The sequence below is a fragment of the Meleagris gallopavo genome, chromosome 35, assembly GCF_905368555.1.
Source record: "Meleagris gallopavo chromosome 35, MGAL_WU_HG_1.1, whole genome shotgun sequence".
Lineage (NCBI taxonomy): Eukaryota > Metazoa > Chordata > Aves > Galliformes > Phasianidae > Meleagris > Meleagris gallopavo.
Window position 1 is genome coordinate 338,634 of NC_139439.1, and position 15,710 is coordinate 354,343.

A 15,710-nucleotide genomic window follows, 5' to 3' on the forward strand; every position below is an offset into this window, starting at 1 on the left:
GTGCTGCCTTCCCCCAGCACCGCTGTGCTGCACCGGGTGTGGGTGAGACCCAGCGTGTGGGGCAGGCGGTGGGCAGTGGGTGCAGCGTGTGGGGCAGGCGGTGGCACAGCAGTGCCCTGCCACATCCAGGTCTGTGTGCCTTGAGAGGCCACAGCGCTCCGTGCAGCCAATCTCCGGGAGTGAATGGAGTCAGGAGATGAGACTGCCCAGCTCTGGGCCGTGGGTTGAGCCCCTCAGCTGAGCGGGCAGGACAGGTTCTGGTGGGGCAGTGCCCTCCCTGGGCCTGCAGCAGTGGTTGGCAGCATGGTGGCAGAGAGGAAGCAGCGCTCCTTTGCTGCACTTCCATCAGGCTCCCCTGCTTTCCTTTGGGCTCCAGCCGCTGCTCTGCCCTTCTGTTGCTCTGTTCCCCGTAAGCTCCCCACTCCATCCCCACGCTGGAACCGCAGAGCTGGGCCACACGCAGGGAAGCACGGCTGTGTGTCACGGCAGCAGCGTGGCTGTGGGAGGGGAGGTGGCACAGCGCTGCTCTGCCGTCCCCGTCACTGGGGGCCGCACTGCTGTATCGCTGCGCCCAGCACGGGGTTTGTGAGCTGTGCCAGCGGTGCCACACAGCGTTACCTTCTGCCACCAGCACCCGGGAACGTGGCCCCAGGCGGACTCAGCCTGGAGCACCGCTCGCTCCTCCTTCACTCCGGGCTTCCTCTGTGCTGCCGCCAGAGCTGTGGTTGGCAGCAGTGCTGGGGGGGCCGGGGGACGTGCGGCCCTTGCAGCGTTTACCCACACTGCGCCTCGCTGATGCTCTGCCCTTTGCTTTGCAGCCCACCCGGACCCCCACCTCCGCCCCCTCCGGCGGCACCACGGGGCCCTCGGGGTCGGCCTCGGCCTCGGGTGGGGAGATGAGCAGCAGTGAGCCCAGCACGCCCGCCCAGACACCGCTGGTGGCCCCCGTCATCCCATCCCCCTCACTGACCTCACCGGTGGCACCCACGGTCCCCTCACCCACCAAGGTAAGCGGGGTTCCTCGTGTGCAGGGCGCCCACCCTGCAGGGCGGAGGGGAGCTGTGTCCTTAGTGCTGGAGCAAGGGGGGAACCCTGCAGAGCGCAGCCTGGGGCTGCTCGAGTCCCATCTTCCTCCCCCCTGGGTGTTTCTAACAGTTGTAGCAGCGTAGCTCTGCCATTTTTGTTCTTTAAAATAGTTCTTCATTACATCTGTCCTGCTTTCTATCAGTTAGTTAAAATGAGAGCTTGAGGAAGATGTAGGGCACCAGTGTGAGGAATTCATGGCAAGAGAGGACACAGAGCCCACCCTGAGGCTGGGAGCCTGGGAGGGGCTGCAGGGAGCAGCGCTGGTGGGAGGTGAGGAAACCATATTGCCCAGTGGTGGTGGAGGTGAGGAGACCCCATTGCCCAGTGGTGGTGGAGGTGAGGAGACCCCATTGCCCAGTGGTGGTGGAGGTGAGGAGACCCCATTGCCCAGTGGTGGTGGAGGTGAGGAAACCATAATGCCCAGTGGTGGTGGAGGTGAGGAGAGAACAGTGCTCATTCGTGGTGCCGGTGAGGAAACCATATTGCCCAGTGGTGGTGGAGGTATTGAGATCCCATTGCCCAGTGGTGGTTTAGGTGAGGAGACCCCATTGCTCAGTGGAGGTGGAGGTGAGGAGACCCCATTGCCCAGTGGTGGTGGAGGTGAGGAACCCATATTGCCCAGTGGTGGTGGAGGTGAGGAGACCCCATTGCTCAGTGGTGGTGGAGGTGAGGGAACCATATTGCCCAGTGGTGGTGGAGGTGAGGAGATCCCATTGCCCAGTGCTGCTCTGTTGGCTTATGACAAGCCAGCAGCACTGCCTGCGTGGTGGTGTTTGCCCAGGAGTGAGCAAGCAGAGCAGAAAGCTGCTCCTTCTGTCCCGTTTGACACACAGGCTGTCTTGCAAAGTCTCTTCCCTGACGTCCCCCAGCTCGATGGCTTTAAGCCTGGTCCTGGGGCTGCCATAAAGCCGTGCTGCTGGGGTGAGGTGTGAGTGCTGCAGGGCTGGGGTGGGGGCTGTAAAACCCCAGGGCTGGGTGTGCAGGGGCAGCGTCACACTGAGCTGTGTGACACCCACAGAGTGCAAAGCAGGCGGCTCCGGGCTTTTCTTTCCATGGTGCAAACACTGAGCTTTCTTCCGAAGCTCTGCTGCAGCTGCAGGGGACAAGCTGGCAGCCCAGGGGAGGGCGTCTCACGGTGTTGTGCCGCAGTGAGGGCACAGAGAGGCTGTGGGACGCTGTCCCTGGGGCGGCCCCATCCCTTTGAGCCTGGCCAGAGCCCTCCCAGCCCACGCCCAGTGCTGCAGAGCGCAGCGTGCCCGGGTGTGGGGCGTAACCCGCAGCTTTCTCTGCCCGCAGAGCTGCCCAGCAGCGGGGCACAGTGTGCAGGAGGACCAGGTGACTGCTGCCCATGGCTGTGCTGTGCTGTGCTGCGTGCATGGGGGGCTGCAGGGGTCACGGCTGTGCGGCGGGACCTCGTGTGTGGCCGGGGTTCGTCGGGCAGCCGCTTGGCTGCTGTGCGCCTCCTGCTCACAGCTCTGGGCACGCGCTTTGGTGCCCTCCTGTCAGAGCACCAGCACCGTCCCCAGGAGTGCTGTGTGCTGAAGGTAGTGCTGGTGTCACCGTGGAGCCCCAGCAGCACAGCCTTGAGCTGCCCGAGCAGCAGGGGCAGATATGGGGGCGATGGGGGCACGGGAGCCCGGGCGGTGGGCACAGGGCCCAAGGGAGCCCTGCTGGGCGTGGGGCTGCCTGGCTGGGCACACTGTGGATGGGATGGGATGGGATGGGATGGGATGGGATGGGGTTGGGTTGGGGCCGGGACGCGTCGGGGCTGGAAGGTGCCCAGGGGTCGGGTTCCCTCTGGTGTGAGCACAGCTGCTGTGCCCTGCTCGTGCGTGTGTCCGTGTGCCCGCGTTGCACACTAACAACTTAAGGCACTGGTTGCTGTGAGTCTGCAGTGCCGCACAGGTGGTTGTGTTAAAACCTTTCTGTGAGATCTGGCTCTGTTTGTGACAGCGTGTTTCCTGCATGCCGTAACCCCACTGCCACCTCGGGGGGGGAAGTCACCAAAGGGTTGTAGAAAGAGCTGTGGGTGCAGAGCTGCAGGTGGAGTTCTCCAAAAGCTGCCCCCGCGGCGATGCTGGGGTGCCGGGAGGCTGTGGGTGATTTGGGGTGGTTCTGAGCTTTTGCTCTCGGGGTTAAGTGAGTGTCCTTGGAGCTGTGTCCTATGAATGAATGCTGCTCCTCCTCCTGGCCATTCTCGGTTTGATGCTGTAGGAGGAAGAAAATCTGCGTTCCCAAGTCAGGGACCTGGAGGAAAAGTTGGAGACTCTGAAGATCAAGCGCAATGAAGACAAAGCCAAGCTTAAAGAGCTGGAGAAGTACAAGATCCAGCTGGAGCAGGTGCAGGAGTGGAAGAGCAAGATGCAGGAGCAGCAGGCAGACCTGCAGAAACGGCTAAAGGAGGCCAAGAAGGTGAGCCTGCAGCTCGTGTGGGGCTGCCCAGTGTTTGTGGAGAAGCACTTTGTGCCTCCTCTTTGTGTTTCTTTCCGTGCTGCACTCAGGGATTGCGCTCTCTAAATGGCCCCTGCATTCCCATACGGCTCTCACGGCTTAAAGCAGCTGCACCTCAGTGCGGTTTTGTTTTAATGCAGCACTGATGGGGGCTTCTCTTGGCTGTACTGAGTCGGTGTTTGGGACGGTGTGTGTGGGCTGAGGGAAGCTGGGTTGTGCTGGGGGCTGTTTGTGTTCCTGGGGGGGATGTCAGTGTGTGTAAATACCTGGAGGGGTCAAACAGGCAGAGCTGGGCTTTCAGCACTGCTGAGACCTCACAGCCCCCAGCCCCATCCTGCCAAGCTGGCTGCCCCACCAGCTCAGGCCACCCAGGGCCCATCCATGGCCTTGGGCACCTCCAGGATGGGGGATCACAGCTCTGGGCAGCTGGAGAGGGTGTGAATAGGGGAGAGGTTCCCAGGAGAGGGGAAATGGAAGTGTGGGCAGAGAGCTGCCCCTCCCAACCCTGATCAGCTTTCATTAATTAGAACCGTGGGACGATAGGGTCATTGTGCAGAGGGGTGGTGGGTGAGAGACCCCAAGGGCAGGGGATGGGGCTCTGCACCCCTGTTGGAGCTGTAGGTGTCCCCGTTCATTGCAAGGGAGGGGACCAGATGGCCTCTGTAGTTCTGTAGAACGATGGAATGGTTGGGTTGGAGGGCGCCTTAAAGCCCACCCAGACCCAGCCCTGCAGCAGGGGCCCCCAGGGCCCCATCCAGCCTGGCCTTGGGCACCTCCAGGTGGGGCTGAAGGCTCCGCTGGGACAGCTGTGAGAGCTGGAGCTGCCCAGGGCTTTGTGGGAGGGCTCTCCATGGCTGGCCTTGCACTTCGGGGCGCAGTATTTTCAGCCACGTGTGTTTGACCCCAGGAAGCCAAAGATGCTCTGGAGGCCAAGGAGCGCTACATGGAGGAGATGGCCGACACCGCCGACGCCATTGAGATGGCGACCCTGGACAAGGAGATGGCAGAGGAGCGGGCAGAGTCCCTGCAGCAGGAGGTGGACTCCCTGAAGGAGAAGGTGGAATATCTCACCATGGACCTGGAGATCCTGAAGCACGAGATCGAAGAGAAAGGTGGGCCAGGAGCCGGGGAGGGTCGGCGCGGGCTGCTCCGTCCTCGGGGAGAGCACTCAGCGAATTGGGAGCCGCTCTGCTGACCCCTGGGGAAGGGTGGGATGGGTGGGTTCAGAGCCAGAGGCCTCATTTCAGTGCCTGTCCCCGTGCTGGGGACAGCGGTCCCACTCCAGAGGGGCCCTCTGTGTTTGCCCTCTCTGTGACTAAGCTGCCCTCTTCCTGGGCTCTGCTTAGCACGGGGAGCTGGAGCTGCTGGCACCCGGTGAGTCCACGAGAGCAGAATGATGCTTCCTTTCTGCTGCAGGCTCGGATGGGGCAGCATCCAGTTACCAGGTCAAGCAGCTGGAGGAGCAAAACGCGAGGCTGAAGGAAGCTCTTGTGAGGTAGGAGAGCGCCTGCGCTCCCCAGGAGGACAGGAGTTGTCTCTCTTGGTCTCTGTGCACTGATCAGAATCCTTCTGTGGATGAGTGGACCTGGCAGCCGCTGCTGCCCCGGGGCTGAGCTCTGGTGGCAGCAGAGAAGGGAGAATTCCTTCTCACTGGAGTGACATTTATTGCTGCCAAGACCCCTGAGGACAGCTCGTGTGCCGGGGGGAGGTGGCTGCCTGCGCTGCACTGCCACTGCATGCCTGCTTTGGGCAGAGGGCAGCTCGTCCTCGAGATACGTGGCCTCTGTGTGCCTTAGAGAGCCCCAGCAGAGGCATTATGAGCGCTTTCAGCCGTGCTTTGCAAAGTGCCATCGGTGCCCAAGTGCACACACGGGTTTGGGGGGCTCTGCAGCTGCGTGGTGCCAGCACTGGCAGCTGGCAAGGAAATGGCCTCACCGCGCTGCCTGGCTCCTGCTGGGCTGCTGCTCAGCCTGGGTCTCCTGCAGGATGAGGGACCTCTCTGCGTCGGAGAAGCAGGAACACGTGAAACTCCAGAAGCAAATGGAGAAGAAAAACACGGAGCTGGAATCGCTGCGGCAGCAGAGGGAGAAACTGCAGGAGGAGGTGAAGCAGGCGGAGAAAACGGTCGATGAGCTGAAGGAGCAGGTGAGTGCTGGGGGGGGTGGATGGGGTGCTGAGCAGCAGGTGTGGGGCTTAGCAGTAGATGTGGGGCACTGAGCCGCAGGTGTGGGGCACCTCTTGGCACGGAGCACTTTCTGTGGTCACTGTTGGAGCCCATACTTGGTGACATGGCTGGGACTGCATGGTGCTGGGGTGGCCGTGCAGCAGTCAGGCCCCCCAGCAGCCCTGTCCTGGGGCTGTGACGTGGTGCTGCTTCCAGGTGGACGCTGCTTTGGGCGCTGAAGAGATGGTGGAGACTCTGACAGAGAGAAACCTGGACCTGGAGGAGAAAGTCCGGGAGCTGCGTGAGACCGTTGGGGACCTGGTAGGTGGGGGCACTGGGTGGGGGGCGGTGGGACCGAGCGGGTTGGGAGCTGCTGCGTGCTGCCCAGCAGTTGTGCCACGGCACATCAGTGCCTCTGGGGTCATGGAATTAATCCCACACTGCAGCATAACCACGTCCTGCACTGCGTCCTCATTGCGGCCTTCAGTGCTTGAAGGGAGCACATAAACAGGAGGGGGAACGGCTGTTTGTGAGGGTGGATGGTGACAGGACGAGGGGAATGGTTTTAAAGTGAGCCAGGGGAATTTAGGTTGGATATGAGGAGGAAGTTTTTCCCCCAGAGGGTGGTGAGGCAGTGGAACAGGTTGCCCAAGGAGGCTGTGGATCCCCATCCCTGCAGGCATTTGAGGCCAGGCTGGATGTGGCTCTGGGCAGCCTGGGCTGCTGGTTGGCGACCTGCACACAGCAGGGGGTTGGGACTGGGTGAGCGCTGTGGGCCTTTTAACCCAGGCCGTTCTGTGATTGATTCTGTGATTCTCTGACCTCCTCCCCAGGAAGCCATGAACGAGATGAACGATGAGCTGCAGGAAAACGCCCGTGAGACGGAGCTGGAGCTGCGGGAGCAGCTGGACATGGCGACGGCGCGGGTGCGCGAGGCGGAGAAACGCGTGGAGGCCGCCCAGGAGACCGTGGCTGATTACCAGCAGACCATCAAGAAGTACCGGGAGCTGACGGCGCACCTGCAGGTACTGCTGCCAGCCCTGAGCACCACGGCCATGGGGCTGAGCCTGGGGGTGTCCACAAAGGGCCCTGAGCTGGGGCTGCACGCTGCTCTGCTGCAGCGCTGCCTCCAGGTCTGGAGCCTTCAGTGCAGGAGGGACAAGAGCTGTTGGGAGGGTGCAGAGGAGCCGCAGAGATGAGCAGGGCTGCAGCACCCTCCCACAAAGCCAGGCTGAGGGAGCTGGGCTGTTCAGCATGGAGAAGAGAAGCTGCGGGGTGACCTCAGTGCAGCCTGCGGGACCTCAAGGGAGCCTGCAGACGGGAGGGGATCAGCTCTTGGAAAGGGGAGAAACAGCAGGAATGGTTGGAAGGTGAGGGAGGGCAGATTTCAGTTGGGTGTCAGGGGAAGTTGTTTGCTGTGAGAGTGGGGAGGTGCTGAACAGCTGCCCAGAGAGGCTGTGGATCCCCGTCCATCCCTGGAGGTGTTCGAGGCCAGGCTGGATGGGGCCCTGGGCAGCCTGGGCTGCTGTGAGATGTGCAGGTTGGTGGCCCTGTGTGTGGGGGGGGTTGGAGCTTCATCATCCCTGAGGTCCCTTCCAACCCGGGCCGTTCTGTGGTTCTGTGTGATTCTGCTGCCCTGTGGAGGTTCTGTGCTGGGCTGTCTGTGTGTCCATGGCCTCAGGCAGTGCTGGCTGTGCCTCTGCTGCATGGGGAGATCTGCTGGAGCCCATGCTGAGCATGTGGGTGTTTTGGCCTTCGCTCTGCTGAGCTCTGCTGCTGCAAACTTGGGAACCTAGAGTAGCTGGAGCACCGTGGGTCATCCAGCACAGCTCTCAGCTCTCCTTGGCTTTGCTGGTGGCTCAGAGATGGGTGAGGAGTCCATGGGGTTCCTCAGCTTCCGCACAGCTCAGCATCGGCTGTGCTCCTCTTTCTCACGTTCACCCACCGCTGTGCACGTTGCACAAGGAGCCCCCAGAGAGCAGCCCTGGAGCTGCTGTGGCTGTGCAGAGGCCGTGGGGCTGCGGATCCCTCCGTGGTGGTTTACCTCTGTCTGACTGCACTTCTCTCCGTGCCCAGGATGTGAACCGGGAGCTCATGAGTCAGCAAGAAGCGTCTGCAGAGAAGCAGCAGCAGCCTCCTCCCGAGATGTTCGACTTCAAGATCAAGTTTGCAGAGACGAAGGCCCACGCGAAGGTAGGGCAGCAGGAGCGCCGTGTGCCGGCCGTGCAAACCATCCCCGGGGTGCTTCCTGCTGCGTGCACGGCTGGAGCTGTGGGGTGGTGTGGGGCCGCCCTTCTCCTGGCAGCTGCTCGCACACCCCAGGAGCTGTGTGCCTTCTCTGCCCCTGGGCGCGCTGCTGCTCATGGGCAGCTGTACATCGTCAGCACCCCACGGCCCTTTCCTCCGTGCAGCTCTCAGCTGCTGCCCCATCCTGCAGCAGTGCGTGGGGTTGGTGTGAGGCGGGGGCTGCGCCCGGCGCCGGGTCAGACAGCGCTGAGCAGCTCTGGGCTGTGTTGCTGCAGGCCATCGAGATGGAGCTGCGCCAGATGGAGGTGCAGCAGGCCAACAGGCACGTCTCCCTGCTCACCTCCTTCATGCCAGACAGCTTCCTGCGCCACGGCGGGGATCACGACTGCGTCCTGGTGCTGCTGCTCATCCCGCGGCTCATCTGCAAGGTGGGCTCCCCAGGGCTGGGCTGGGGCCGTCCTCCAGCCACTGCGCCGTTGGGCTCACCTTCTGTCCTGGGGGACTGGGATTTTGAATGTTTTTTGTTTGAGAACTTTCAGCGTTGCTTGGGAGGAGGTAGAGGTGGAGGTAGGGGAGAAGGAGAAGGAGGAGGAGGAGGAGGAGGAGGAGGAGGGAGCAGAGGTTCCTGCCCTGGCTGTCAGTGGCACACTGAGCTGGCTGATGGTACTGGGGGCTCTGCCTGTCCGTTGGGGCAGTGCCAGCATTCTGCCAGCACAGATGGGGTGGGGGCTCACAGCTGTCCCCCGTTCCCCCTCTGCACTCAGAGATCCTTCCCAGGAACGGTGCTTTGTGGGGACGGAGGTGCAGGGGGTCCATCCTGTACCCAGCAGACCAACTCAGGGCAGGCGCAGGAGGACTCTGAGGCTTTCCCCTTCCCCGCAGGCGGAGCTGATCAGCAAACAGGCCCAGGAGAAGTTCGAGCTGAACGAGAACTGCGCGGCGCGTGCGGGGCTGCGGGGAGCAGCAGGAGAGCAGCTGAGCTTCGCAGCAGGGCTGGTGTACTCACTGAGCCTGCTGCAGGCCACGCTGCACAAATACGAGCAGTGAGTACCCAGCCCGCCCCGCTGCCCCCCAGCCCCCAGCCCGGCTGTGCCCGCGCTGCCCGGCCGCCCAGCGGTGCTGTGCAGAGCCACGGCAGCGGACGGAGCCGCCCTGGGGACGGCGGCTGCTCGTGGCAGTGGTGAGGGGCGGCGCTCAGCTGAGGTGCGCAGGGGGCGGCTCCCAGGAGTGGGGCTCACGGAGGCGGAGCTCTGGAGATTCCTTTGCTGCTGCTGCGGCGCGGCTGAGGGACCCGTTGGCTGAATGCTGTGCTGCTGCTGTGAGGTGGCAGATCTGCCTCCAGCACCGCGCTCTGCCTCAGGGGCTGCGGTGTTCTGCTCCGGGGCTCCTTCCACAGAGCTCCCATTTCGTGCCCTGCTGTCCTGCAGTCGTGTTGACTTCTGCCCGGCTCTTGTGCTCCCCGGGGTGCTTGGAGGTCGGCCCGCAGCAGCGCGGCCCCGCACTGCTGCTATCCCAGGTGAGCTGACCGTGCCTGCGTTCCCCCCCAGAGCCCTGAACAAATGCAGCGTGGAGGTGTACAAGAAGGTGGGGATGCTGTACCCCGAGATGAGTGTGCACGAGCGCTCCCTGGACTTCCTGATCGAGCTGCTGCACAAGGACCAGCTGGATGAGACGGTCAACGTGGAGCCTCTGACCAAAGCCATCAAGTACTACCAGGTGGGTGCAATGCACCAGCCTGCATTGGTGCCCTGGGGAGCATTTCTCCCTTAGAGCATGCAGGATTTGAGCCTGTGGCCGTCAGCTGGGCTGTGCTCCGTCCTGGGAGAGTCCGTGGTAATTCCCCTGCGCCCTTTGTGAGGGCTGAGTGCTCACAGGGCCTGCTGGGGTCCTTTTGAGAGGTTTCAACTCCAGTTATAAATCAGGGCTGACTCGGTGTTTGTGGGTTGTTTTTTTTAATGCATTTCCTCATTTGGTTTGTGTGCTTGCACGTGTGGGAGCACTCAGGGGCTGCTGATCTGCAGTGATCTCTTTTCGTGCAGCACCTGTACAGCATCCACCTGGCCGAGCAGGCTGAGGACTGCACCATGCAGCTGGCCGACCACATCAAGGTGAAGTGCTGCAGGGCAGCCCACTGCCCCCTCCGTCCCATGGGAGGGTCTGGGAGTCCCTCCACCCCCTCCCGCCTCACTGGCGGCTCCCTGGCAGCTGCTGCTGCTGCTGGCACAGCCATGGGACGGACCCCAGGGTGAGGGGAGGTGTGGGCCCTGCAGGATCCCTTGCGTCCGGGAGCTCCTGAGCCCCATGCGGAAGCACTGCGCCCCACGGGGTAAAACAAAACATATTCAGTGCCTCAAACCTTTCTCCTGGAAAACCCGGAGTCGGAGCAGTTGGTGTGCAGAGGGTCCGACCCAGTGCCTGAGCCCGCAGCACCCCGTGGCCCCGGAGCACCGTGCTGCCCCTGCGCTGCTCACAGCGCCCGTTTTGTGCCCCGCAGTTCACCCAGAGTGCCTTGGACTGCATGGGGGTGGAGGTGTGCAGGCTGCGCGCCTTCCTGCAGGTAGGAGTGCGGGCTGGGCTGTGCTGGGTGCCCCCACCCCCCAGCAGATGGCTGAGCTCCTTTCTCTGCTCCCAGGCCGGGCAGGAGGCGTCCGACCTGGCCATCCTGCTCAAGGACCTGGAGACCTCATGCAGTGACATCAGGCAGTTCTGCAAGAAGATCCGGCGCCGCATGCCGGGCACGGACGCACCGGGCATCCCAGCAGCGCTGGGCTTCGGGCAGCAGGTGGGCTGTGTGGTCTGTGCTGGGGGGGGGTGTGGACTTCATCACCTCCTGGCCACCCTTGAGTCCCTTCCTGCTTTCCCGATGTCTGCCATCCTCCCAGTGATGACGGCTAAACCTCAGCCCTGTCGGAGCACAGCCAGGGGCTGCTCTGCTCTATGGCTGCAGCGCCTGGGAATTGGGGCGGTGCAGCCCCTTCGCTTCCCCCCCTCACACCCCACTCTGCCTGGCCCCAGGTGTCAGACACGCTGCTGGACTGCCGTAAGCACCTCACCTGGGTGGTGGCCGTGCTGCAGGAGGTGGCCGCTGCCGGCGCGCAGCTCATCGCCCCGCTGGCTGAGAACGAGGGGCTGCAGGCAGTGAAGCTGGAGGACTTGGCCTTCAAAGCCAGCGAGCAGGTGGGCGGCTGTACTCTGCCTCCCCGGGCGCCCTGCTGCAGCAAGGGGACCGAATCCCAGCTGTGCTGCACAGCTGGCAGAGCTGCAGAGCCTGGGAGCAAAGTGGGGTGGGAAACGCCACAACAGAGCGCTGCCCTGCCCTGCCCTGCACCACAGCTGGCCCTGCTCTGCAGTCTCTGTGGATGTGACACGGTGTGGGGGAGGCGGGGGGGCTGCAGGGGGCTGAGAGCTCCGCCGAGGGCCTCCTGCACTGTCCACCCCCCCCAAATCCTTGCAGATCTACGGCACTCAGGGCATCAACCCCTACGAGTGCCTGCGCCAGTCCTGCAGCATCCTTATTGCCACCATGAACAAGATGGCCACGGCCATGCAGGAGGGAGAATACGATGCCGACCGGCCGCAGAGCAAGGTGGGCCGGGCTGCGGGGCGGGCTGTGGACAGAGCTGCGCGTGGAGCTCTGCAACCCAATTCTGCATCATCTCCCTCCGCTCCCCTCTGCAGCCCACCCCGCCTGCTGAGCTGCGGGCAGCCGCTCTTCGGGCTGAGATCACCGATGCCGAGGGGCTGGGGCTGAAGCTGGAGGACAGGGAGACCGTCATCAAGGAGCTGAAGAAGTCCCTCAAGATCAAGGTGAGCTGTCAGTGAGGCGGTCGGCCGGCGGAGGGCCGCAGGGCTGCTGTAGTGCTCAGCGTTGTGCCCCCGCTGCCGTGCCGCTGCCTGTGGAGCTGCTGCCTCACACCCCGTCGGGTCCTCAGCTGCAGCCTGCTGCCTCGCTGTGGGCACTGCCCGCACGGCTCTGGGCACCAGGGCTCCGGCAGCGTGGGATTTGTGGGCAGCCCCTGCTAGGGAACTGCAGAGAGCTCTCCCCAGTGCACCCCAGTGCTCTGAGCTCTGATTTCTTCCCCTCTGCTGCAGGGTGAGGAGCTCAGCGAAGCCAACGTGCGCCTCAGCCTCCTGGAGAAGAAGTTGGACAGCGCGTCCAAGGATGCCGACGACCGCGTGGAAAAGATACAGACAAAGCTGGATGAGACCCAAACACTGCTCAAGAAGAAGGAGAAGTAAGCGTGGGGTGGGGGCTGTGGGGCTGTTAGGGGTCCCCCGTGGCCCAGAACCGCCTGTGGTGCTCGAGATGATGTGGAACGTCTGTGGGGCGGCACGAGGTGAGCTCTGGTCAGAGCTGTGACCGCGTGTGCTTCCGCAGGGAGTTTGAGGAGACCATGGATGCCCTCCAGGCAGACATCGACCAGCTGGAATCGGAGAAGGTGGAGCTGAAGCAGCGCCTGAACAACCAGTCCAAGCGGACCATCGAGGGGCTGCGCGGGGCCCCCGCCTCCGGGGTCGCCTCCATCGTGTCGGGCATTGCAGGAGGTGAGTGGCACCGAGCAGCTGTGGGGGCACTCACAAAGGGCAGGAGAATGCAGCAGTGCCCCCCCAGAGGAGCTGGGGGCTGCCCCGGGGGGCTCTGCTGTCCTTGGGGAGATGGAGCCCTGGGTGTGCCGCCAGGGTCGGGGGCACAGGAGGTGCTGGAGTGGCGGTGGGGCCGTGGGGGGGGACGGCAGCTCTGCGTGGGGGCAGTGAGGGCACCTGGAGTGTTGGCACCTCTGTGTCCCTCGTGCAGTGGCAGACAGAGCTCCACGCAGGGCTGCAGGGAGCCACGCTGGCATTTCCAGCAGTGCTGGCTGCAGAGCGGTGCGTGGTTGGAGCCGTGAGCTCCCTGTGGCCGGGGGGCCCTGCAGTGCTGTGGTGGGCTGGGTGGTGCCATCACAAGGAAGGCACAGCAGCGTTGCCCTCTCGCTGCACCATGAACACCACCAGCTTGCTGGGGAGCAGATGGCAGCCGCCTTTGGGTTGCAACTTCTCTCTGTCACTGCAGCCGTGAGCTGCAGCTCCGGGCATCCCTGTGTGCTGCAGCCACTGCTCCCCGTGCGGGGGACGGAGTGGCACAGGACGCAGCTGGGGGCACAGCTGCTCTCAGCCCCAATCCTCAGCATAATTCCTCTTCTTGTCTCTCCTCTGCCTCCTCTCCCTGCACTGCAGAGGAACAGCAGAGAGGTACGGCAGCACGGCGTGCGGTGCTCCCAGCAGTGCATGCAGGGGAGCGGGCACACAGCATGCTGGGGGTGGGCAGCAGCTGCAGCACGGGGAGGGTCGTGGTGGCTCAGAGGCTGTGCGGTTTGGGGCGGAGGGCTGCACCGAGTGTGGGACTGCAGGATCTGGGGTGATGTGGCTGCAGCGATGGTCCCTGCAGTGCCCAGAGAGCCCGGGTGCATCCCTGGGAAACGGGCAGTGGGAGCACCCAGGGCTGCCGTGAGCACGGTGTGGTGTGAGCTCTGTCTGAGCAAGACCTGAGCTCATCCGCGGTGCCTCGCAGAGCTCGGGGTGGCACAAATCGTGGTGCTGAGCTCCCAGCACCCACCGTCGTGCTGCACCACGCCGTGCGGGTGACACCGTGTGCCTTCCTGCAGGCGTGGGAGCCGGGCAGGCAGCCGGGGGCAGCACGGGGCCGGTGCAGGTGAAGGATTCCCCCCTCCTGCTGCAGCAAATCGAAGCACTGCAGCTCTCCATCAGGCACCTCAAGAACGAGAACAACCGCCTCAAGGTGAGCGCGGGGCGGAGGGACGTGGGGCTGGCAGGGCAACCCTGCCACGACCCCCCAAACCGTGGGGCAGGAGCTGCAGTGCTGGGCGCTGGTGGCGTTTGCTGCTCCACGTGGTGTGGACTGGGGGCACGCGGTGCTGAACGGAGCTCCACGAGGAAACAGAGCAGCAAAGAACCTCATTAACTAAATAACGTTTTGCTAACATTAATTCACAGACGTGTAATTATGCAAATGGTGATGCATCACTGCAGGGCTGTGATTATTGCTTACACCCAACGGGGCACAGCCGTGGCTGCTGCTGTGCCTGCGTGGTGCCGGTGGGGGGGAGCCCCAAGCCCGGCAGGCACTGAGCAGCACTGCAGGGTCGCCTCCCGCCCTCTCCCCCGTGAGGCAGCACTGCCACCACGGGTCCCCCCTGCAGAGCCGTTTCTGACCACCACTTTATGCCTCCTTCTCCGATCCTTTCCTCCCAAACACCCAACCCGCTCCTGCCCCAATCACCCCCCATTCCTCACCCCTGTCCCTGCTGTCCGTTCCACTGCCGTCCCCTCGCAGGGCGCACAGATGAAGCTGGAGCTGGCCGGCCTGAAGCCCCTGCAGGTGGCCAAGGTGTCCCTCCCGCAGAGCAAGCAGGGGGAGGGCCCGGCCACGCTCACGCTGTACCGCAAGAGCACGCAGCTGCTGGAGACCCTGTACCAGATGAGCACCAACGCCAAGGTGGTGGACACCAAGCAGACCAAGTCAGGTGAGCCCGGCGGGGACGCGGTGAGGCCGAGCCCGAGAGCCGTGAACGCCGTCGGTGCCATCCTCGTGCCGGGGGCAGCGCCGGCACCGTGCTGAGCCCCTGCCCGCCCCCCGGCGCTGGGACCGCTCACGGTGCCGCGCAGCTCCCCGCCGTGCCGGAGGCGTTGTTGCGCCGGGGATGGCACGGCGCGGAGCGGCGCTGCTCGCTGCTGGGGCTCAGCCTCCCCAGGAGCCCCGCGGCCCCCGGCCTCCCCTGGCACCCCGGGGTGCTCCGAGTGCAGGGGTTGGTGAGGGCCGCGGCCACGCGCTCACCCCACGCCTCCGCAGGACGCAGCGCGGCCGCGCGGCTGCTGGAGCAGACGGCCCGGCTGTGGGCCGTGAAGGGCAGCATCGAGGCGCTGCGGGTAAGGAGTGCGGGCAGCGCCCGGGCGGGGGATGGGGGGAGCGGGGGCTGCGGGCGGTGCTGGAAGCGGCGGCTCTGCGCAGGACGAGGCCATGCGGGAGATGGTGCAGCAGCAGCCGGGCGCCGGCGTCCCCACCAGCTTCGGCGTGTTCCCCTCCTCGTCCTTCCTGAAGGTGAGTTGAGCGCGGCCCCGGGAGGCACCGCGGGGCCTCGGTGGGGTTCAGTGGGGCTCGGAACCCCCGGCCCCACCGCCGCCGCCGCCGCCGCCGCTCTCTCCCGCAGGCGCAGCGCGAGAAGGAGCAGGGCCTGACGCGTTTCGGCCGCGTGTCCATCCCGTGCGCGCCGGGACACGGCCGGGAGCAGCGCGTGCTGCTCACCCCGGAGCTGCTGCTCCAACTCCAGCGGCACTTCGTGGCGTAGGACCCCCCCGGAGCACCGCGCGTCCCCCCCGATGGGGAAACTCCCCGTCCCCCTCCCGCCCAATAAAGCCTCGTGCAGCCACGCAGCTCCACGCCTTCTTTCCTCCGCACCGCGGTTGGGGTGCCGGGGGGGGCAGGGCTGCTGGATGGGGGGAAGTGCGGGGGGGGAGGGAGGAGGTGCGGGGGGTCCGACCACGTGCGGCACCGAGGGAGGGGGGGGCGGGAGCGCACGTGCGTGGAGCGAACCGAGCGGAACGCGGGGAAAGAGCTGCGGCCGCTCCCATTGGCTGAGAGCGGGAAGAGGCGGGCGGTAGCTGCAGTGCGCGTCTCTGATTGGCCGAGAGAGTAAAGGTGGGCGGATCCGCGTCGGTCGCTCGCTCGTTGGTTGGGGGCGCCCTTCTAGAGGAAGCCTCCGCTGAT

The 15,710-nt window shown here is 64.5% G+C and overlaps 1 protein-coding gene across 10 annotated transcripts in view; it reads left to right on the forward strand.

Moving 5' to 3' along the window:
• DCTN1 (dynactin subunit 1) overlaps window positions 1-15,376 on the forward strand; it is a 43,791-nt gene extending 28,415 nt beyond the window's left edge. For 7 of the 10 annotated variants that reach the window (XM_085214903.1, XM_085214894.1, XM_085214898.1 and 4 more), the window contains 26 exons: window positions 819-1,007; window positions 2,383-2,421; window positions 3,301-3,498; window positions 4,445-4,649; window positions 4,954-5,032; window positions 5,523-5,682; window positions 5,918-6,022; window positions 6,535-6,726; window positions 7,778-7,894; window positions 8,224-8,376; window positions 8,831-8,991; window positions 9,496-9,664; window positions 9,988-10,056; window positions 10,443-10,505; window positions 10,581-10,730; window positions 10,964-11,125; window positions 11,403-11,534; window positions 11,627-11,755; window positions 12,041-12,183; window positions 12,327-12,493; window positions 13,163-13,177; window positions 13,591-13,724; window positions 14,280-14,469; window positions 14,796-14,872; window positions 14,955-15,044; window positions 15,154-15,376. In XM_085214903.1, coding sequence (XP_085071029.1) covers window positions 819-1,007; window positions 2,383-2,421; window positions 3,301-3,498; window positions 4,445-4,649; window positions 4,954-5,032; window positions 5,523-5,682; window positions 5,918-6,022; window positions 6,535-6,726; window positions 7,778-7,894; window positions 8,224-8,376; window positions 8,831-8,991; window positions 9,496-9,664; window positions 9,988-10,056; window positions 10,443-10,505; window positions 10,581-10,730; window positions 10,964-11,125; window positions 11,403-11,534; window positions 11,627-11,755; window positions 12,041-12,183; window positions 12,327-12,493; window positions 13,163-13,177; window positions 13,591-13,724; window positions 14,280-14,469; window positions 14,796-14,872; window positions 14,955-15,044; window positions 15,154-15,291 — 3,426 coding nt within the window. In that variant the 3' untranslated portion in view covers window positions 15,292-15,376. The remainder of the gene's footprint in view (window positions 1-818; window positions 1,008-2,382; window positions 2,422-3,300; window positions 3,499-4,444; window positions 4,650-4,953; window positions 5,033-5,522; window positions 5,683-5,917; window positions 6,023-6,534; window positions 6,727-7,777; window positions 7,895-8,223; window positions 8,377-8,830; window positions 8,992-9,495; window positions 9,665-9,987; window positions 10,057-10,442; window positions 10,506-10,580; window positions 10,731-10,963; window positions 11,126-11,402; window positions 11,535-11,626; window positions 11,756-12,040; window positions 12,184-12,326; window positions 12,494-13,162; window positions 13,178-13,590; window positions 13,725-14,279; window positions 14,470-14,795; window positions 14,873-14,954; window positions 15,045-15,153) is intronic. The other 3 variants (XM_085214899.1, XM_085214901.1, XM_085214896.1) reach the window with 2 other exon arrangements.
• The last annotated feature ends 334 nt before the right edge of the window (window positions 15,377-15,710 follow it).